This window comes from Ammospiza nelsoni, chromosome 32 (genome assembly GCF_027579445.1).
Source record: "Ammospiza nelsoni isolate bAmmNel1 chromosome 32, bAmmNel1.pri, whole genome shotgun sequence".
NCBI lineage: Eukaryota > Metazoa > Chordata > Aves > Passeriformes > Passerellidae > Ammospiza > Ammospiza nelsoni.
The window spans coordinates 2279022-2301748 of NC_080664.1; the positions used below are offsets into that span (position 1 = coordinate 2279022).

Below are 22727 nucleotides of genomic sequence, written 5' to 3' on the forward strand. Positions count from 1 at the left end.
AATGAATGTTCACATTTTTCTAGAAAACAGCACAAGGAATGAAAAAATTGCAGAAAATGCATGTTCTAACCCTTGAAACATGCATTTAAGGCCATTCAAAAGACCTGTATATGAACACAGAATTTGAGAAGGAATTTTCAGAGTTCCCAGTGAGATCTAGTCAACTAAACGTGGTTTGAAGGTAACAAGAGGCATCAAAAACTGAAATGTCCCTGACTGTCACTGGGACAGGGGTACTGAGCCCCGCAGTCAACCTGAAACAGGGAGGGGAGAACATTCCCCTTGAGGGAGTCAATGGTCAGCCAAGGGTTATCCCACCCTTGGGAGACACAACAGTTGGCCAAGAGTTATCCCACTCCTGGGGGCTCAGTAACACTTGAATGAGAGTTGTCCCGCTCCTAGCTCCTGGTTGGTCAAGATTATCCCCCTCTCAAGGGATTCAGGTAAGAGTTGGCCAAGGATTGTCCCACCCTTGTGGGACAAGGTTATCCAGATTTGAGGGGGACCAATGGTTGGCCAAAGGTTGCCCAGGTGTGTGTTCCTGCAGCTGGAGAATGGACAGCACCCTCAAAGCACGGAGGGGACACCCTCCTTTCCAAAGGCAGCTGCAATCAAGATGGGCTGGTTTCTCCATGGTCATCCCCCAGATGGACATTTAAGCTCTCCAGACCATCCTGCAGCCCAGCTCACTTGCTCATGAAGAGCAGCCGGGGCAGCTGCAGAGTGGTGCGGGTTTAGGTGGAGAAAGCAGGTTGTCCCTTCTCCTGGCCTCCCTCCCAGCTGCCAAACCCATGGTATGAAGGCACCAGCACTTCACTGGAATATCCCACAAGGAGGTTCACAGCAAGGAGGAAGATCTGCAAAGTCAGCCAGATGCCTGGGTGCTGACCACACTCAGCTCCTGCAGATAAGACGCCCAGACTGAGTCACTCTGACATCTTCAGACAAGATGTGCAGATTATTCCAAACCTGGAGTCACTTCAGCCTCCTTCAGGTGAGACTCAACACCAAACTGATCCTTCAGATCTCTTACACAAGGAGTTGAACATGGTAAGATCAACACCAGGGAAAATGTGAACTCGGCAGAAAACACGGATGGAGACCAAAGCCACGCTCCGGCTTCGCACCTGACCCAGCCAAGAGCTTCCATCATGGATCTTGCACAGAAGAGGTGTTGCAACAGCTCCTCACATGGCACTACAATGCTGTGTTCTGGATTTTAAAGCTGAGAAGAAACAAAGTGTTAAAATTAAGCACCAAAACAGGTGACTCTTGCCCCAAGCCAAACCTCAAAGTGCTCCTGGCACAACACCAACTTCTCAGAGCCTTCTCAGAATCTTCTTGTTGCGCCAAACCCAGGCACGTTCCCCAACCCTGGCACCCTCCTGCTGGGCTTCCAGTGGTATAATTGTCTCTTCCAAGAAGTTTGTAGTCATTCCCTTTTGCCTTTCCTGGACCTCTTCCTCAGTCTGCAGCTTCCTGATCCACTCTGGCACCATCAGCAACTCACAGAGGCTGTTGTGGGATTCCTGAACCACCACTGACAGCATTTTGTGCCTCTTTGATCTCTCCAGGTGGTGGAGGAACCACAGCACAGCTCAGATCAAACACTCTGGACTCCCCTCCCAAACTCAAACCTTGAGCTCCTCCAAATCTCTCTCCCTCCTGCTCTTGGAGCAAGGATGAGCCGCTGAGGAATTAATTGGCTTCTCAGGGAGAGGATGGTACCTGAGCTCATGGATGGGGATGAATCACACCTTCCCAGCCCATTGTGTTCCCACGCTGGAATCATGGCTCATCCTGGGGCAGATGAGTTTGTGGCTGACTGCAGCCAGTGGCAGGTGCCTCACCAGCATCCTGATCCATATTCACCTGCCCTCCCGCCACTGCACACAGCACCAGTGGTGCCATCTCCTTCAGCAGGTCAAAGTCTCCTGCACCTGGAGATGATCCCAAAGGAACCTCAGAAGGAGCAACTTAATTTCATTGGTTGGTCCCAGGGGTGCGACACCTTCCGTCTAGTCCCTGTTCATGGCAGGGGGTTGGAATTAAATGATCTTTATGGTCCCTTCCAATCCGAACCATTCCATTATTCAATGATTCCAGGTCTCCAACCTGGGGTCTTATTTCTCATTGTTCAGCAGAAGGATCCAGACCTCCACCATTGCAGATATAGGCTTGTGCCTCCAGGGGAGAGTCAAGAACATCATCTGAGCTGGGGCACCTGCCCTGCTCCATGCCCACCACTGATCTGCTCCCTCAAAACATAGGGACAGGCAGGGGAAAAACGCCCTCTCCCACCCTGCCCAGAGCAGCTCCCAAAGCAACAACACAACAATCGTGAATATTCTCTGCAATTTATTGGGAATGGAAACATCTCAAGGAAGGAGGGCAGCCCACAGAGGAGGGAGGGAGGTGGGGACACTACGCTGTGTCATGGGAGCTGGGCACTGAAGGACAGTTTTGTTCTCCTTAGGAATAGTCTCCAGGTGTGTGTGCGGTGTCGCAGGTGTCACTGAGAGCCGGAACTAGGGGAATGGAAGCTGTAGCTCCAGGGAAGGTGTGCTGGCAGCACGCCTGGGGCTCCCAAGCTGCCCAGAAGCTCCACCCTGGGCCAGCTCCTCCCTCCAGCCGCCTCCTGAGATGCCCCCTCCCCAAGGGATGAGTCCCACTTGCCTCACACCCACCCTGACCCCAAAGGCCTGCAAAGGGAACAGCAGGATGGACACACACAGAAGCACCCCAGGGACACAGAACAGGAGGAGGGAGGAGGAAAGAGGAGTTTTATACACATTTGCCAAAAGAAATGTACAACACAGCAAGGAAGGCAGAGCAGCCCCTCCTGCCGGGCAGCTCCCGGTGCCAGCACACCCACGGCATCACCACCAAACCACTGGGTGGGACCAGCATCTGGGAGAAGCTGGCTGGGAGGGACACAGTTCATCCCATTGCACGACACCAGAGCTGGGCTTCAGGAGGCTGGGCTGCTGCCAGGGGGAGAGAGGAGGTGCTTCTTTCCTTGTCAACCTTCGGGGCTCAGAATCTCACTCCCGAAGATTTGACCGAGGTGGTGGTGACGCATCTCCGCACGGAGGAGGATCCCCCGCCAGAGCCGCACATCCTTCCGCTTCCAGAGGAGAAGCCACCGGAATACATTCCTCCCCCCATCCCACAGCTGCCGCCCATGCTGCCTCCTCCAAAGCTGCTGCCTCCTCCGCAGATGCCGCCTCCTCCCATTCCTCCTCCCATGCTGCTGCCTCCGAATCCTCCTCCCATGCCGCTGCCTCCGAATCCTCCTCCCATGCCTCCTCTGCCTCCAGAGACAGTCGTCCTGCCTACCACAGCTGGAAGAGAAGCGCAGGTTATGTTCCCGTTCCCCAGTTGCAGGCTCTGTCTCTGATAAAACAGTCTGATGCTTTTTCTGAAGGACCCCAGGGCAGATACTTACAGACATTGACGTTGGCCATGCTGTCGTTGCAGAGCCTGTGAAGGAAATTGGACATTTTAATTACCCAATAAAAGAGAGGTTGTAAAACTTTAAACTGTGTTTTGACTGTCCAATCATTTTCCTGATTCACCCTCGTAAACCACTTTGGAATCACTAAAAGACTGGAGGCCGGAAGAGGTTGGAAATTCCTCTTTACAATGAGGTTTCTCCAGATTTGAGATGCATTAAAAATTCACCAGTGGCAGAGATGGGGCAGCAGCTCTGCCACCGCTAGGGAGACAGTTAAGGGTCCTGACCCTCAGAATATCCCACAAAGTATCAAGCACAGCATTTACCCTTTAGCGCAAAGAATTGGTTTGAGATTTCATTTAATATTCCAGGTGTAGATCACAGCACCCAATGAGAGCTCAGTTGTTTACCTGTTCTCCTCTCCCTCCAGGAGCTTCCTGTACATGGCAATCTCAACATCCAGTGCAATTTTGGTGTTCAGCAGCTCCTGGTACTCCTTCAGCAGGCGAGCCAGCTCCTCCTTGTCCTTCTGCAGGGCACTCTCCAGCTCTTCCAGCTTCAACCTGGCATCTTTGAGAGCCATCTCCCCCCTCTCCTCAGCCTCAGCAATGGCTGCCTGCAGCTGTTGATTCTGGGGAGCACAACGGGAGCTTTCTCAGACCTCATTTTGTCCCTAAGGATCAGTCCTCAGACCCCCAAGAGGAGAAATCCAGAGGCAAATAAATATATGCATGAAGTGAACTTGGGGTGACAGAAGGTTTCCGCCCCACTCATGGTCTTTTGTGATGCAACCTGCTGCCATCTTCCCCTGAGACACCAACCAGCCCCTTCCTTTCTTCATGTCCTCAAATCTCATCCCTGAGACATCAACCAATCCCTACCTGCTTCTTCACATTCTCAATCTCAGCCCGCAGCCTCTGGATATTCCTGGTCAGCTCCTGGATCTCAATCTTGGTGTTGCGGAGGTTGTCCCCATGCCGGCCGGCCGTGCTCTGGAGCTGCTCGTACTGATGGCACCAAGACAGATCGACCCATCAGTGACACGTTCCTGGTGCCTCAAGGAGATTTGTCCCCAGTTTCAAGGCTCAGGTGACACTATGAGGACCCACTGCACTGACGATGGATGCCCAGCTCAGTGGTCAAGGTGGCTCTGGGACTCAGTCATGGGGCTTGAGCTTTGAAATGCATCTTAGTGACACTATAAAGCATCTCTTTGCTTCTGAAAAGTCACTTGGTCTGGAATTTTCTCATTAAGGTGCATTTTGGGTGATTTTTATCCAGAGGTGCCTTAAGTTTTACTGTTCATGTTATCCAGATTCTGTACTGCATTAGTATATAACTCTGAACTTCATATAAAGTGTTAGCAAGTTCTACTCACAGTTTAGAGAGACAAAACAATCTTTTTCCAGCCCAAAAGCCAAGCTTCAGGCCCAAAAAGCAAAAATAACAGCAAATTGAGCACAGTCTGGAGGGATGGGACTTAATAACCTGAAGCTGTAATTGGACAATTAACCTCAGTATGTAAATGGACCAAAACCTATAAAAGTGTGAAAACTCATGAGCCCTTGTCCATCTTGGGTCCACCTTGGTAGCCCTGGCTGGCTCTTGTACTGACCAAGGTGTATCATTTGAAGGCCTTTTTAATAAATACCTACTTTATTCCTTTAACACTGCCTGGCCTCTGCTCTAGGCAGCCTCCCAAGGCATCAGTTTGTGCCACACACCTCGGTGAGTTTGGGACGCATTGGAAACAGTGAGTCAGATCCCTCAAAAGCAGTTCAATCCCTCTGGATGTTCCTTGCGCCACAAGCTCCAGCCCCGTTAGCTTGAAAAGATGTCTCACCCAGACATAAATTATTGTAAATCACCCAGCCACACCCAAGAGTCTCGACTTCTCCCTGACTCACCTGGCTCTGGTACCAGGCCTCAGCCTCAGCCCGGCTGCTCTGGGCAATCTGCTCGTACTGGCGCCGGACCTCCTCGATGATGCTGTCCAGGTCCAGGTGCCGGTTGTTGTCCATGGACACCACCACGGACAGGTCCCGGCTGATCGTCTGCATCTGAGACAGCTCCTGCAACCAAGACATGAGTCAGAGGCACCATCTCAAGCCTAAATCCACCCAGACACAGACACCCCGTCCAACCTCAGTGTCCTTGGCCACCACACACCTGATGAAAATTTCAGCCCCCCAGGAGAAGAGAGAGCTCCTACCTCCTCGTAGATGCACCTCAGGAAGTTGATTTCATCTGTCAGAGCTCCCACCCTGGCTTCCAGCTCGACTTTGGTCATGTAGGCACTGTCCACATCCTAAAGGAAAGATCCCACAGAAAATAAATTTTTTCCTCTTGGGAATCCTTCAGGCCTGTGGGAATCGCCATTTGTGCTGAGAGTTTGATGTTATTTACTGGGACATCATTATGCTTATATATAATAAACCATATATGTAAATAATTAAAAGTAAATAGTGTTATGGTGTCATCCACTTATGCAAATTGACTATAAGGGATTCTGGATATCAGCTGGGACATCTTAAAAACTCCACAATTCCCATTCAAGCACAGGTAAAGCTGTGGGAAATATTGAGGGATTATTTTGTGATTCCCGTGACTCACCTTCTTCAGCACCACAAACTCATTCTCAGCTGTCGTGCGCCGGTTGATCTCTTCCTCATACCTATGGAGAGGAAAAGTGCAAATTGTATTCCTGGACTTTCCTGCCTAAGGCCATTAGAAACAAACTAAAAGGGAAAAAATCACTAAATTAAAATATTTGGGCTGAAAAACTATCTCCACTATCACCATAAAAAGCAGTGGGGAAAAATTAAAGTGACCAAAAGGCTGCTTGAGCTGCTCCTGGCTCCGCACTCACTTGGTTTTGTAATCCTCCACGTACTGCTGCATGTTCTGCAGCTCCGATTCCAGCTGGCCCCGCTGCGCCAGGATTGATTCCAGCTGCCTCCGCAGGTTCTGGATGTAGTTCTCAAAGATGACATCCAGGTTCTTCCTGGGCCCCGATGGCCCTTGCTGCTGGAGCAGCTCCCACTTGGTGGAGAGCACCTTGTTCTGCTGCTCCAGGAATCGGACCTACAGCCAAGACATGGAGGACCCACCATCACACAGGAACAGCTCCCACCAAAACATCGCTTGCATCACTCACAAAGATTTGTATGGAGATCAGAGAACCAATTAACTCTGTTTTTTAAAACTTTCTGTTGGTGCCTAAGTTGCAAAATCAGGAAAAGAAGGAAATTTCTAATATTTTTCTACTCAAAGGAGTTTTTACACATTGCCCTTACTCCAAGTCTGTCCCCATCACAGGTAGTGTGGAAATCTGATATCCAGCCTAGATTTAAAATCCTGGAGATTTGAAAGAGAAAAATATATAAATTAATACTTCAATGGGAGGTTGTTTGGGCAGAGAGTGGTGGAGGAGGGAGAATCTGTGCCCGAAACCTGCGGAGGTGAAGGTGTTGAACCTGCTTGAGAACGTAAGCTCAGAGTAGAGCTTGGTGCAACAGGACAGATGAAAGCCCTGGAGACATGGCTTTGATCTTGTGTGGAGGAGAGATTCCCATCTCTTCCCTTAATGAAAAGGCTCTGCTCAAGTTTCTCTGCCTGCTGGGATTTAGCTCCAGAAGGACATTTCTGCGCAACTGTAAAGTTCCTCCTAATTTAGGCCGTAATCAGGCACAATCCCCCCCTCTCACCTTGTCAATGAAGGAGGCAAACTGGTTGTTCAGGGTCTTGATCTGCTCCTTCTCCTGGTTTTTAACTTGCTGGATCTGGGGATCAATCTCAACATGGACCGGGCGCAGGAGGGTCGTGTCAATCTGCACTGGCTGGATCCCAGGGCCACCTCTCCCAGGTCCACCCATGCCAAAGCCTGGGCCACTAAAGCCACCCATTCCTCCACCACCCATTCCACCACCAAAGCCACCCATCCCACCACCAAAGCCACCCATTCCTCCTCCACCCATTCCTCCAAAGCCACACATTCCTCCTCCTCCTCCTCCACCCATTCCACCCCCAAAGCTGCCGAGACCCCCGTAGCTCCCGCCAAAGCCGCCCATCCTGCTGCCGTACCCGCCACCGTAGCACCCGCCCATGGAAATCCTGGCGCTGCCCCCCATGTTGTGGAGGCTCCGGCTGCCGAAGCCCCCGCAGCGCCCTCCACCTCCGAATCCCCTGGACACAGAGTACGAGCTGTAGCTGCTCCTGCTCCGGCCGCCGCCTCCAAAGCCGCCGCCAATTGCAGAGCAGGAGCTAAAGCCCCTTCTGCTCCCCCCTCCAAAGCTCCTGCAGACAGACTGACGAGACATGGCTGGTTATCCTCAAAAGAGCCAAGAATGGAGAAGCTGAGGAACTCGACGGGGTTGTGGGTGAGGAGGTGGGTGGAAGAAGGGAAGTCAGTCCCTCTGGCTGGAGGGCAGCGGACGCTCCCTTTTATGTGTTTTTGGAGGTGGGCTGGGTCTGCATGGGCGTGAAGGAGGAGACAGGTCCTGTCTTCATCAGCGTGGCGTGGCTAAAGATTTCCATCTCCAATTTGCCAAACATTGACCCTACCCAGAAACACACCCTCTAATGCAGGAGAAAAAGCAAAAAATATCCAAATGGGGCTCCCAGCACTCCACGACTAAGGAATCCTACACCTTATGGAGCAGCAAGAGCCTCCCTGGGATATACTAGGCATTTTTTTTCCACCTTTTATCCACTGGGGTTGTTTCCCTGCTTGTATTTATCTTTAAATCTCTCACTCCAAAGCCCCATTGCAGGCAGGCATTGCAGTTCATGCCAAGTTGTAGCCTGGCTTTCACAATTCCCAAAACACACCTAAGTTACACCCTCAGCCTTCTTTTTACTTGGAAAATTGCCTTTGGCTTGGAGAATTGAGTTTCTCAATCTACCGCCAGAGCTCAGCAAATTGCATTTTGATGAGGCTCTGCACCTTTTTGATAAATAAAACCTCACCAGTGATGAGACGCCGGTGCTGGCACTGGAAATTCATTTATTGTTGGACTAAAGCATGTCCCACTGTCTTCATGCCAAGATAATCTCAGCGCTGGTGAGGAAATACCCTATCCGGGAAACCTGTGTAGGATTTTCTGAAAACTTCAGGACCATGAGGAGACACCAGGCACCAGCTGCCATGGTGGGACGTGCAGAAAGATGGAGGGACAGCCCCAGTGCAGTGGGAGGAGGGATCCCAAACCTTGCTTCCCACATCACATGCCCTGGAACAATTTAAATGCAATTAATAGAGCTCAACTCATTTATAGAGATGTGAAAATCCAGAGAGCACAGGGCTTGGAGGAATCACCATGCTTTTCAGATGTTTCACTTATTTTGGTGTTTGTATGTAAATATATCTTTGGCAGATGTGGATTTTAGAAAGGCAGGAGTTTGTCAGAATCATCCAGTTCAGATCCCCAACTGAGGGTGGATTCAGACTATGATCCTTCACAGAATTCCAGAATGGTTTGGGTTGAAAAGGACCTTAAAGCCCATCTCATTCCACTTCCTGCCATGGGCAGGGACACCCACTATCCCAGGTGGCTCCAAGACCCTGTCCAACCTGGCCTTGGACATTTCCAGCATTGGGCATGCACCACCCTTCACAGAATCATGGAGTGATTCAGGCTGACTCTGTAAGTCATTTAATCCAAAAATCCATCACAGATCCACCCTTTTGCCTTGCTTGCCAAGCAGCAATTAGTCTCATTTTCTTTTTTTATAGAAAAAAATAGATTTTTTAATTACTTTTCAACATTTTAAAGCCACCTAGGCCATATTGAAGTCCAAACCCGCAGCTCTGGAGACACCTAACTGTGCTGGCAGCCATGTGGTGCAGCTCTCAGAATTCTCACAGGACACATGTTAATTAAGAGCTTCTGGAAAATCCACACCAGCAACTTCTGGTATCATCAGATGTTTAAATACCTCTAAAAATATTGCCCAGACACCCATTTCCAAAAGTGCCTTGGGACCCGGATATGCAGCTAAACTGGCATTTCCACTGGAAAACATGACATTCCCTGTGTTTATCCCACCTCCAGGACCTGTGTGGGTCTGGAAGGATTCAAGGAGATGGATTAGGGGGGTAGATAAGGCTAAGAAAAGTCAGATAATCATAGAATTGTTAAGACTGGAAAAGACTTTCAAGATCTTCAAGTCTTACTTTTGAAAAAAGTATATAATATCAAAACCTCACTGCAAGAGCAAAGGAAGAGAGGGGTTGTGGGTTGGACAGAGGTTTTAATAGGCAATAAATAAAAAAAATTAGACAAGAAATCAATACACAGATAATAAAAATGGGGGCTGGGGCACTGCCTAGCCAAGACCCACCATCCTCAGTGTTATCAAACCTCTGGTTACGCTTTCCTGGGGGATTTTTGTTGGGATTTTTTTCTCCTTCTGTGGGCGGGATGACACGATCTGAAAGTTCTCCTGTTCCCAGGGGAAGAGAGTTCCCGAGTCAGCAAACGGCAGAGCCCTGAGCACCCGTGGAGAGATAACGCAGAGCATTGAGTCACGGCCCTGGCTCCAGCCAAGCTTAGGAAATCGAACTGGGATTTGGGTATTGATATCACCTCCCGGTTCAGACATGATGGGCAGAGTTGGAATGGCTTGGTGGGAAAAGAGTGGAAAGATCATCCCATCCTGCCCCTGCCATGGGCAGGGACTTCTTCCAGCAGACCTCACTCTCCAAGCCCCATCCAGCCTGGAATTGGGCACTTCCAGGGATGCAGCAGGCACAGCTTTTCCAGAAAATCCATTCCAGGCCCTCACCACCCTCACAGGGAGGAATTCCTTACAGATATCCCATCTAGTCCTGCCCTCTTCCAGTTGGATGCCATCACCCCTTAGCCCACCATTTCAGGTTCTTTCCAAGTCCCTCTACAGCTCTCCTGGAACCCCCAGTGCAGGAAAATGACCTTCAGAGGTCTCTTCCCACCCAGACTGTTCCATGTTGCTGTGAAAATACACAGGCCTTGAATAACTGAGAGTTAACCATGAAATCACAGAATCATGGAATGGTTTGGGCTGGAGAGGACCTTAAAGTTCATCTTGGTCCATTCCCTGCCATGGGCAGGGACAAACCCTGATGAATCTTATCCTGTTTTCAGACCATGGAAACCATTGTCTCTCCTCCAACCAGAGGCAGAAATTATATCACCTCTGTGTCCAGCCTGGGATAATTTTTCCCTAATTGCTGGTGCAATCCCAGGAACAAAAAGGGAGGGACTTGTAAGTATGTTTGTTGTAGCGACAGCCTTTGTGCTCCTGGAGAAGCCCTTTGGCTCTCCTCAGGCAGGAGTCACTGCTGGGAGCGACTTTGGATTGGGGTGACTCCGAGGGATTGGGGTGACTCCGAGGGAAGTAAATGCCTTTTCAACAGCACTTCAGGTCACTTTTACAACTCCCTGAATGTTTAACCACCACTCAAACCATGTCCCCACCCAAGCAGTAACAAGCCCGTGCTGGCAGCATTGTGACATTCCATTGTGACATTCCGCCTGTCACTGCTGGTACTGGATGTCTTCAGCCTTTACCAGCTCAGAATGGAACATGGGAGAAATGGGATGAGTCACCCCAAGCACAGGCTGTGGTTGGCCAGGGATGTGATTCAAGGTCTCCTGAGCAAGAGGTCAAACCAAAGCAAGAGTTTGGGGATCAAAATTTACCCAAATACTCTGCTTTTGGGGAGAGGTGTGGTTTGGTGGAGCATGGGGGGAAAGGTCTCTTCCCATGGTCTCAGTTGCTTTTGGAGATGCCTTAAGAGCAATCCATGGATCCTTGATGAGTGCAGACAGTAGGAAAAGCTGCAGGGCTGGGTCCAAAATAATGTACACCAAGGAATTAACTCCAAATTATTTGGAGGGGTGATGACTGTTCTTCCTTCTCCCACACCAACCATGGTAGGATGCTCCTAAAGTACCTGGAGTGTGCACAAAGAGTGTCCTGGGAGCTCCAGCTGTGGCACCCCAAGCTGGGGCCACCTCGGTAGACAGGATGGGCAGTTGTGTGGTCAGGCACAGTGGCCAGGGAGAGGTGGGATAGCTGGGGAACATCCCAAATTGCCTAACTCCAGCATGGAAAGGCTTTAGGAAGAGAAGAAGGAAGGGAAGAGTCTCCTAAAATCTACAGAGTCTGAAAGTCTGCTCAGAGCTGGTGGGGACAATGGTGGAACAACAATCTCTGCCATGTCCGGGGATCCTGCAGGACACATAGGAGGATCCAGGGGCTGCCTCTTTCTCTCTGCTAGGAGTAGGCTCGTTCCCAGGGCTGTCACCAGACACCCCAACTGTGTCACTGTCATTTTGCACCCAACGTCCCTTCAGCCTCCCTGGTGAGACCCTCCTTGTTCTGCAAAACTCACAAACTCCCCACATTTTTGGAGACAGAGGGGCGAGAGGAGACCCGGTTGCCCCTTCACCTGAGTTCCTTTAAATTCAGACTTCAAAGGGCAGGAGAAAGTCAGGAAATGTTTTCAGATCTCATCAGAAGATGAGACTTGTTACAACATGAAACTCTTTGGTTAGGGAGAAAACCACACCAAGTTTCTGCCTCTTATGTTTATTGGGGGATGGCACATGCCAAGGAGAAAGGCTTAAGCAAACACACGTGATTGTTCCCATGGTCCCAAGGAAAAGGTGAACCCTGAGTAAAAATAAACATTTTACAACAGCACGAGTGAAACTTCTGGGGGAGCAAACTAAAAAGTCAGTTGGGTGAGAAACATCTTCAGCCAAGGCACCAGGAGGAAATTCCTGTTTTGGAGCTCGAGCTGCGGCTGATGAGTGACATTGATTAAAGTTGCACCACGGCTGGATCCAGCACGAGAGCCTGAGAGAAGCCAAGGCTCCCCTGCGCACTCGGAGCTGCGCTCGGATCCATCCCCGCTCCTGCCTGTGGTCGGGCACCTCTTGCTTGGAGGGTGCTGGGCTCATCCCAGCCAGGTTTGGGGCTCCCATGAATGGGCAGGTCCCGCTCCCAAAGGAGAGCTGGGCACCTTGATGTCCAGCACAAGGGATTGAGCTGTTCTTGGCTGCTGTTGGGAATCTCAGTCCTTACCAGGTGGTCACTGGGGGGTCATCGTGCAGTTCGCTCCCTTTCTCCTCCGGCTGCCGCAGTCAGGGGGTTGATCCCTTTCCTATGCCCTCCTGGTGGGGCCACTGTTCTTCAGGATGGAGCCAGATCCCCCCACCACCACCGAGTTAGATCCCCCACCCAGGGAGCAAAATCCACCCCCAGAACCAAATCCACCCCCACCCAGGCTGAAGCATAAACCAGCACCGCCCGTGTTGCAGCTGCCTTTCCCACTTCCAAAGCCAATTCCTCCTCCTCCAAGGCACAGTCCGCTGCCATATCCACCTCCCACGGAGCTGCTGCCGCCCACCACGGCTGCAGAGAGGAACAAAAGGCACCAGGTTACCTCTGATGCCACAAAGAAATTTGGGAGCACCAGTCCCAGCCCACCACACTCCTGTGGGAACAGTACTTACAGATGCTGACAGAGCTCTGGCATTCTCCAGACATCCTGCAAGGAAACGAGATGGAGTGTCAAATCCAGCCAGAGCATCTGGAGGGGTTCAACTCCATGAAGTCAGGATTGGTCCACTGACACAGCCACAGGACCATGGTCCACAGCTCATAACAACACCGTTAATGTTTATGAAGATGATGGTACACATTTTTCCCATTGACTGATCAGGATACACTGGAGTTCTTGCTGTATCCTACCCACCTGCACTCCTCGCCCTCCAGCAGCTTCCTGTAGGTCGCAATCTCCACATCCAGGGCCAGTTTGACATTCATGAGCTCCTGGTACTCCCGGAGCTGCCGGGCCATGTCAGCCTTGGCTTTCTGCAGGGCTGTCTCCAGCTCGGCCAGTTTATCCCTGGCATCCTTGAGAGCCACCTCCCCACGCTGCTCTGCATCCGCAATCGACGTCTGAATGGTCTCACACTGCAGGGCAAGGCATGGGGGGATGAGTAGGGTGGGAGCAGCCAGTGAGAGATGCAGCCATAATCCCAGAGCAGAGAAACATGTAATGGTTTGGGTTGGACAGGACCTTGAAGATGATCTGGAGCATGCACAGGAACACCTTCCACTATCCCACGTTGCTCCAAGCCATGTCCTACCTGGCCTTGGACACTTCCATGGATGGAGCATCCATAACTTCTCTGGGCAACATGTGCCAGAGCCACTCAGGCTCAGCTATTCCCAGGTCCCTCCCACACCCAACAATTCCCACCACACATTTTTCCCTTCAGGGAAGTTTCAAAAGGCATGACCAAGAGGTCCTCCCCATTGCTCCAAAAACATAACCCCCACCTGCTTCTTCACACTGTCGATCTCAGCCCGGATCCTCTGGATCATGCGGTTGAGCTCTGAGATCTCGGTCTTGGTGTCCTTGAGGCTGTCTCCATGCTTGCCTGCGGTTGCCTGCAGCTCCTCATACTGGTGGGATGAAGCAGGAGGAGCATGTTGAGTCCATTGTAACCTCACAGCTGCTCCCACATCACCACAGGGAAGCCAAGGAGAGCAAATCGGTGCCAGGTCCACTCTGGATGGGCCAGCACCAGCAATGTTCCAGATCTTGCCATGGCCTGAGCTGCCACCAGTAGCAGCTCTCCCATCCTCTTGGACACTGGAGAGCCCCAGCAGAGTGTGCGACCCTCACCTTGCACCGGTACCAGGACTCGGCCTCCAGCCGGCTGCGGTTGGCGATCTCCTCGTACTGCGCCTTCACCTCGGCGATGATGCTGTCCAGGTCCAGGCTCCGGTTGTTGTCCATGGACAGCACCACCGAGGTGTCGGACACCGTCTTCTGCATCTGGGCCAGCTCCTGCAGGTGATGCCCAACCCGGATTTAGCCCTTCCAGAGCTTCCCTATGGTGCCACAACTCTCCCCCATCCCAGTGCCCCACAGTACTCACGGCCTCGTAAAGACACTTGAGGAAGTTGATCTCATCCGACAGAGAATCCAGTTTACCCTGGAGTTCCACCTTGGCCATGTAGACTCCATCCACGTCCTGCAGCAGAGATGGGATGAGAAAACCAGTTCAGCACACACCAGTTAATCTAAAATTTCATGGAATCATGGAACAGTCTGAGTTGGAAGGAATTTAAATGCAATTCCACCTCCTTCCATGGACAGGGACACCTTCCACTCTCCCAGGGTGCTCCAAGTCCCGTCCAGCCTGGCCTGGGATACTTCCAGGAGTCAGGCAGCAACAGCTTCTCCCCACCCTCACAGGGAAGAATCCCTGTCCAATATCCCATCTATCCCTGTCCTCTGGCAGTGGGAAGCCATTCCCTGTGTCCTGTCACCCCAGGCCATTGTCCAAAGTCCCTCTTCATCTCTCCTGGCATCCTTTTAGGTGAAAGCAAGGACTTGACCTTCTTCAGGAGCACAAATTCATTCTCAGCTGCCGTCCTTTTGTTTATCTCTTCCTCGTACCTGTGGATGGGAAGGAGGGAGATGGAATCAGGCTGCTTGTTTTGGCTCCGGCTCAGGCTAATGAACATTGTTGGCCTCAGACTCATAAACCCAGCAAAAATAGATCTGCCATAAGGGAGATTTATGGACAGGGAATTGCACTTCGCCTTTCAGGACAAGCCCTGGCTCCTGCACTTCCAGCACCTGGGTGAGGAAAGCCTGGAAAGAGGAATTCTGGCTCTGCTCAAGGGAGTCATGGTGCTTGCAGCCACTCCAAGTTCCTTCTACAAGATCCAAGAACCTTCAACTCCTCACAGGTATCGTGGAATCACCTGATTTGGAAGGGGCTTAGAGGGATCATCGAGTTCAGATCCTGATCCTGCCCAAGACACCCCAGAATCCCAAATGGACTCAAATTTTCCAGATGCTTTTCTCCATATATAAAGTCAATTTTCACTCAGCAGCCTCTGGTAGATCCCAGGTCTTGTGGATTCCCATGATTCCCAGACTTCTTTGCCCAATGTTTTTTGTAATTCCTCAAGTGGATTCCTTTCTCCAGTCTTTGTTCTATTTTTTCAAACTGGACACATTTTATGTTCATATTTATAGACTAAAATAAATTATATATTATAATAACTAACAGCAGGAAATATTTATTTTTTTTACTTCTTGTCAGCCTCCCACAGAAACCAGAAACCCTCAAATCCTGAATGATATTATGTGAAAGAATCATGAGGAAATCCATAAGGAAATTAGAGCTGGGTTTAGCAACTCATTAATGAATTAAATCATAATGTCACTGATTCTTAAGGAATTCCTTCTTGAAGAAGACAAAAAGTGGAGGATCCTCCTTCAGGAAGAAACACAATTCAAGCAATATATTGAAAAAATCTGAGAAAAGTTGAGAAATACCTTGAAAAAGCACCACTTTTCATCCAAACTCACTTTTCCCAAAACATTTTACATTTTCTAACCATCGGGAAAAAAAATCAATATTGATAATTATTATCAATATTTCTCCTTTTTTTCACTGTTTGAAGTGAGTTTTTCTCTCTGATTATTCACCACCAGACACCTCAAGCAACTTACTTTGTCTTGAAGTCCTCCACCATGTCCTGGAAGCTCTTCAGCTCTGTGTCCAGCTGGTGCTTCTCACTGGAGAGACAATCCAGCTGCTTCCTCAGCCCACTGATGTAGGTCTCAAAGAAAGGGTCCAGGTTCCTGCCCCCTGTTCCTGCACCGCCCTGTTCCTGCAGCAGCTTCCACTTGGTCTCCAGGACTCGGTTCTGCTGCTCCAGGAACCGGACCTGAACAGGTGGGGAAAGAGTCAGATTCTCCCTTCAAAACCCCAACTTTTTATTGATTTTTTTTTCCCCCATGTGCTTTCCATATTTTATTCCTGTTTAATGTGTGATAACTCCCCAGTCCTACAGGACAGGTAGGACCACAGTGAATGGGGCGAGTGGGCAAAAGGGGGGTCACGACCCCTTCCCAATTTTGGAGCCTCTAAAAAGAAGAAACACAATGAACTTCATGGCTTTGGCATCTTCTTGTTCAAAATAGCCAAAAAAGTCCCAACACCTTCAAAATAGACCAAAACAGCCAAAAAGTCCAATTGTCTCCTTAAAAAAAAGCCAAAATAACTATGTATCCCATCTTCTCCTTAAAAAGAGTCCAAAACACCCCAAATCCCAACATCTCCATGAAAATATAAAAAAAAAAAAATTGCACCTCCTGCTCTAAAATAGTTCAAGTCACCTAAAGTCACATAATCTTCTTAAAAGAAGTCTAAAGCACCCAAAATCCCATTTAAAAATAGCCCCAAACACCCAAAAAAACTTCACCTGCTCCTTCAAAGTAGCCCAATGTTCCCCATAAAATAGCCCATTTTCCCCTTAAAAACAGCTCTGAACACCTTCAGTTTATGGTGATCTGGGCAGCTGCAGCTCTGGGTGCCCCTGGATGAGCATCTCCTGGTGATTCCCACCCTCAAGAGCCCATCCTGGAGTGAAGCCCCTCCAAACCTTGTCGATGAAGGAGGCAAATTTGTCGTTGAGTTTCTTGATCTCCTCCCGCTCCTGTGTCCGAACCTTCTGGATCTCGGGGTCAATCTCGAGATTGAGGGGGGCCAGCAGGCTCTGGTTGATGGTCACCTCCCTGATGCCGCCTGGGGGGCATGGGGGGTAGCCCTGGCCCCCCATCCCACCGTCAAATCCTCCACCAAAGCCACAGCCAGGGCCTCCACCAAAGCCCCCTGCACCATAGCCACCCCCAAATCCTGCTCCGGCCCCAAAGCCGAAGCCTCCTTGGCCACCAAAGCCTCTGCAGGCACCACCAGCCCCCCCAAATCCTCCCAAGGAGGTGCTTTTACTGCCCCCCAGGGAATAGAGGCTCCTGCTGCTGAAGCCGCCGGCAGCTCCCCGGCATCCTCCACGGGGCATGGCGCCAAACGTGACCTTGCTCTTGCCCCCGAAGCACACGGAGCTGGAGCTGAACCCCTTGCCAAGAGCGCAGGACTGGCGAGACATGGTGAAGGGTCCCCAAAGTTCTGAGCAAAAAGCTGAGGCTGGGGCTTGAGAGGCGAGAGAAGCCAAGTCTGTGGGAGCAGCTGCTGGGTGCCCCTTTTTATGGGCACAGGGAGTTGGTCGGTGCCAGGGGGGGGTGGAGATGTCACCTTTTGGGGATTGTTTCATTCTCTTCATTGTTTTCAGGTTTGAAAGGACGCCCTCCTCACTTTGGCACAACCATGACCTGCCTGCAAACACTCCCCAGAGTGCAAAGAAAAACAAAAGTATTGTTGGTGTTGGAGGCGAACTCCAACCCAAATTCCCTGGGCCGTGGCCAAAGCCCCATGAACTCTCTGATGTATCACACCCTCGAGGGAAATCCTTGTTTTAGCTAAATCTGTCACTTTCGGCCTGACTCCAGTGGCTGGGTTCACTGAATTCCAACAAAAACCCAGGCTCCCAGGCACACCCTCAGATGCACTCAGTTTCAACCTCCTGCTCCGAGGAGGGGTGATGTGGGTTGTCCAAAGAGTTTCACAACTGGGAGCATTAGTGTTGGGCAGGGTTCTAAAACTACTTTTATGTCAATATGTGATTTTAAAACCTTCTTAAACCTTCTGAAGCATTTTGAAGTCATTCCGGATTCCTCTGAGTGACGAGTTGAGCTGGGCGGGACACACTGGGATTTGCAGAGACTGAAATATCCCAATATATGTGTTGGGCACACCCCAGCAGGATCAAGACTGTTCCCTGACCCACAACTTTGACAGGGGCTCACATCCCTCCTCTGAGGAACCTTCCAGGGATTTTGTGATGTTTCCTGAGGGTCCCTGTGGATCTCCAGTCCCTCCACAGCACATAGTATTCAGCAAAGCCACTCCCAGCCTACCCCATTGTTAAAACAACACAATTTAATTGCTTAATTGCTTTAAATTTCTATTTAAATGAGGTGTTGAGCTGCGTCCATTGAAGATCCCGATTTATCCCACTGTTAAAACAAATAAAAAGCCTCAAAACTTCCCCCAACCGCACACTGCCAATAAAATCCAGCTCTGGATTATCCCGTCTATTGGGAGGGGTTTGTGGAACCAGTTTCACCTCCAAGACTGTTCACCCCGGCTTTTTTTTTCACTGAAAAGATGTAAATCTAGGTCTGGGTGCATGTCCCGGTGTTTCCTCCTGAATCTCACTGGGGATTCCTGAAGCCCCAGAATTTTCAGCCCCAGGGAATTTGCAGTGCAGGGAATGGGGAAGTTGATGCTCCCCTCGAACAATGCGTGTCCTGCATGCCCCAATCCCACCTGGAAACCCCCTCCCACCCTCCGGGGTTCCTCAGCTTTCCAGCTGGAGAAGAGAAGCGGTTTGAACTGGCGGAAGAAGGCGGCGGCTGCTTCTCCTCACCTTACGCAACCGGCAGATCAGCCCCAAAACCGAATGAACCTGTTGGAGCCCGGGCGGAGAGCATTCCTGCCAGGAGTTCCCAGGGTGGCTCCAGCGGCAGCTCCTGGCCCAGCTGCTGCCCTGCGGCCAGCCCAGCACTTGCCCAAGCAGCTGCCGGGCCAGCAAAGCCCTGCCCCACCCTGCCACCAAGGGGTGAAGACACCTCACTGGGACATGGGATCAGTTCCCAAATCCCTCCTGAACTCCAAGGTGGAGCATCTCGGATGCTCCAGCACTTGCTGGGATAGGAATGCATCAGGAGCAAAGCTGAGGGTCTAAGGTTGGCCAGTGTCACCCAACCAGTGCTGGCCACCATCACCCACCCAATTCTGAGCAACATCACCAGCCAGCATTGGCCACCATCCACCCACCAGTGTTGGCCACCATCACCCACCTAACACACTGGCACCCATGGAGGGCCATCCCCCACTCAGTGTCGGCCACCCAATGTTGGACACCATCCTCTGCTCAGTCTTGGCCACCATCACCCACCCAGCACCCCAACCTCCCACCTTCCCCGTGTATCCCATGGGACCACCAGCACGGGTGCCCAGCAGTCCCAACCAGGGCAATGTGCAGCAGAACCAGAGCTTAAATCCAGCTGTTTTCACCCCAGAACCGTGCTGGGATGGGGTTCAACTGGGAAAACCTCAGATCCGGAAACTCCTGGCTGCTCCGTTGGCAGCCACCGAGCTGGGAAATTGCAGGGCTGGGAGCAGGAGGGGTGGCGGCTGGAACAACAAGATGGATTCCCGGGAGATCAAAGCAGGTGTTGCAGAAGACGGGCGGCACCTGGCACTGCCGAGAGCCCTGGGATCCACGGCGGGAGCAGGGCTGGCAGCAGGAGCTCACAGCACCCCCAGTCCCAGCGCTCACAGCCCCCAGGGGAGGGCTGGCTCATTCCTGTTGTGGTGCCATTGGGGCCACCTCTCCTGCTGTCCCACTGGCACAGGGGGCATCCCACACCATGCCCAGCCAGAGGGAAAGCCCATCTGAGCCCCAGCGCTGGGAAAGAGATCCCAGGGAAGGAGGATTGGGATCCATGGGGAGGCAGCCCCAGGAAGGAGCACTCACTTGCAGCCCCCCATGATTCCCATGAGGGGGTGAGGACCCTTCTGGGTGTCACAGGATGGGGGTGGGCCCCAGACACAGGCAGGGCTGACCCTGGGGGTCCCACAGGAATCCCCATGAATATGCCATGGGAATAAAGACCCACTGGATACCCAGGTCCCCCTGTTTCTTCCCACATGTGGGGCAAACAAGGACACCAAAATGGGGCGAATTCAGTGTTAAAAGGGTCAGGACAGGTGCTCAAGGTGGGGGGGAATCCCGTGTTTTTGAGGGAAAACCATTGGGATTGGGGGGGGTTGAACTCAGTAGGCCCCCCAGCTGCAGCATCACCCCGTCCCCAAATTCCTGAGGGTGGGAAAGAGGTGGGCTGCCCCCCAGGGTACCCCGGCATCCACCTCTCCCCCACCGTCCCCAGGCCCTTGGGATCCCAAATCCAGAACACCCCCTAAAGGGCTGGAATGCGCCCCAAAGCCCAACCAGGGTCCCAAAAACGAGACCACACCCCGAGCCACCCCCCCCCCAGGCCCCCCTTCCTGGGGTTCCCCAGCTCTGGGGGCACTGCACATCTCTCCCAGTTAAAAAGGCAACGCTGACTCCAAACGTGCTGGGTCTGGGGGTGCAGAGCCTCGGGGGCTGCGGGGCATCGAGGGGAGGGCACGGGAGGAGGTTTGGGGTGCCGGGAGCAGAGGAGTGCAGGGGTGTGCGTGTGAAAGTACCGAGAGTTTGGGCGGCTCCTCCTGACGCTAATTACGCAGTTAATTGCCCGACAGGCCCCAGCTTGTCACTGCACCCCAAAACCCCACCCGGGTGGCAGCCGAGGACCAACCCCTAATACAGGCAGGGGATACCCCACTGTGGGGCAGAGACCCCCCTAAACACACCCTGGACACGTCTGTGTGAGGAGGTGCCCACCTGAGCCCCTGATTTTGGGGGTCCCCTCTGTGGAGAGGTGGGTGAAGGACCCCATTCAGGATCTGTGGGGAGTTGAGCTTGAGGGGGGTCCCACAAAGACAGAGATGGGGGCTGAGGACTCCCTGATCCAGGAACATTTAAGGGGCAGGAAGTGTCTGTCTGAGCCCTCAGATTTTGGGGATCCCCTCCATGGGGAGGTGGGGTTGGAGGAGAAGAAGCCCATTCGTGGATTTGGGGGGTCTGAGCTTGGATGGACCCTCAGGGGTGGAAATGGATGTTCAGGTTCCCCAGCAGAAAAATCTGGGGGGAAACACAAACCCCCAAGTCCCCCGGGCCTGACCTCATCCTCAGACACAGGGGGACCCCCAAAGGGCAGGGTCCCCCACATTTCCTCCAGCTGCCCTCATGAGGCCCCAGAACCACTCCCAATGGTTCAGCACCCCCAAACCCCTCACCCCACTCCCCCATCCCAAGAGGAACCCAGGTGACCCCAGAAGGAGCCGGGACACCCAAAGCTGTGAAACCCAAACACCCTGAGCTCGACCCCAGCCCCAGACACCGGAGGACTCCCATGTCCCCCAGCACCCCTCAAGGGCCCCCAGAATGGGCCCAAAGGGACCCCAGGGTCCGGGTCCCCTCTCCCGGCTCCCTCTCAGTGCTCCGAAAGGCTCAGGGACCCCCCAGACCAAAGGGGCGCCCCCGGGCGGGTGAGTCACGGCCCCACCCATGGGCTGAGCTGGGTCAGGTCTCAGCCTGCCCCCCCCCAGCCCTGGGGGAGCCCGAGGTCCTGGGCGTGAACCGCCAGGGTGGGATCGGGGTCAAATCCTGCGGGGGGAGGGATCCCCGCGATGTCCCCGTGCCTCAGTTTCCCTCCCCGGGCACGTCCAGCGCCCGCAGCTCCAGTGCTGGCAGCTTTGGGTGATCGGGGGGATCAAATCCCCCCCCAGGACCCCGTGGGTGCCCCGGGACCCCCGAGGTCCCCCCGCAATGTCCCAGCGGGGCGGGGTGAGAGCCCTGCCCCCAGAGACCGCCCGTGGCTGCCCCGTCCCTGATTTGGGGTGCCCCCGCGTGGGGAAGGGGAAGAAGCGAGCAGGGGGTGCTGGCACTGAGGGGGTCACGGGAGGGGCCCTCTCCCACCCCCCGGGGTCCAGATGGCGCCGAGGGTGACACGGGGTGACATCCCGGGGGTCCCACCGAGCCGGAGGGCTCCAGCTCCCCCCACAAACAATCCCTGCCTCACTTTCCCTGCATGGGCCCCGTGACCCCCCAATTTCCAACCAGGAGGAAATTGGTCCGTGGGGCTCAACCCCCACAGATCCCCCCACACCCCCGCTCGGCTGCACCCCCCACACCCCCCACAGCCCCCCGAACCCCCCATCTACTCCTAGACCACCGCAGACACCCCCAGACCCCCCCCGACCCCCAGCCTCCCCCAGACCCCGCAGACCCCAACACCCAAACCCCTCCAGACACCCCCAGACCCACCCCCTGCCCCCTCCCCGGCACCTCCAGATCTACCCCAGACCCCTCCCGACCCCCCCAAACCCATCAGGCTCCCCACTAACCCCATCTGGCCCCAGATCCACCCCCCCCCCCACCGCCCCCCAGCCCCCAAATTCCCCGTGGAGCCTGACCCCCCATTCCGGAGCGGGGACCCCCCATTCCTAATGAGGATCCTCCCATTCCCAAAGGGGACCCCCCATTCCCGACTCACCCCGCCCAAAATTGGGGGGGTTCCACCTCCCGGCTCCCCCAGCCCCGCCCGCGGCTCCATTCCCGCTCCTCTGCCGCCCTCCAGCGCCCGCGAACCCCAAAATCACCGGGCCGGGCGGGCCGGGGGGCTCTGAGGGCTGCGGGGAGACCCCAAACACCTCCAACCCCTCCCCGCCCCAAAGAA

At 53.0% G+C, this 22727-nt stretch overlaps 2 protein-coding genes across 2 annotated transcripts; both read right to left on the reverse strand.

Annotated features, from left to right (window-relative positions):
* Positions 1 to 2341: 2341 nt before the first annotated feature.
* LOC132085696 (keratin, type II cytoskeletal 6C-like) lies at positions 2342 to 7861 on the reverse strand. The gene is made up of 9 exons (XM_059491133.1): positions 7165 to 7861; positions 6327 to 6541; positions 6071 to 6131; positions 5670 to 5765; positions 5365 to 5529; positions 4339 to 4464; positions 3868 to 4088; positions 3449 to 3483; positions 2342 to 3344 (listed from the first exon to the last, which is right to left on the reverse strand). The coding sequence occupies exons 1-9, from the start codon at positions 7774 to 7776 to the stop codon at positions 3037 to 3039; spliced, it is 1839 nt and encodes a 612-aa protein (XP_059347116.1). The 5' UTR covers positions 7777 to 7861; the 3' UTR covers positions 2342 to 3036.
* A 4154-nt stretch (positions 7862 to 12015) lies between these two features.
* On the reverse strand, positions 12016 to 17487 carry LOC132085698 (keratin, type II cytoskeletal 4-like). Its single transcript, XM_059491135.1, has 9 exons — positions 16925 to 17487; positions 15990 to 16207; positions 14861 to 14921; positions 14398 to 14493; positions 14142 to 14306; positions 13793 to 13918; positions 13203 to 13423; positions 12961 to 12995; positions 12016 to 12859 (listed from the first exon to the last, which is right to left on the reverse strand). Exons 1-9 carry the CDS (start codon positions 17426 to 17428, stop codon positions 12609 to 12611), a joined length of 1677 nt encoding a protein of 558 aa, XP_059347118.1. The 5' UTR covers positions 17429 to 17487; the 3' UTR covers positions 12016 to 12608.
* Between the last annotated feature and the right edge of the window lie 5240 nt (positions 17488 to 22727).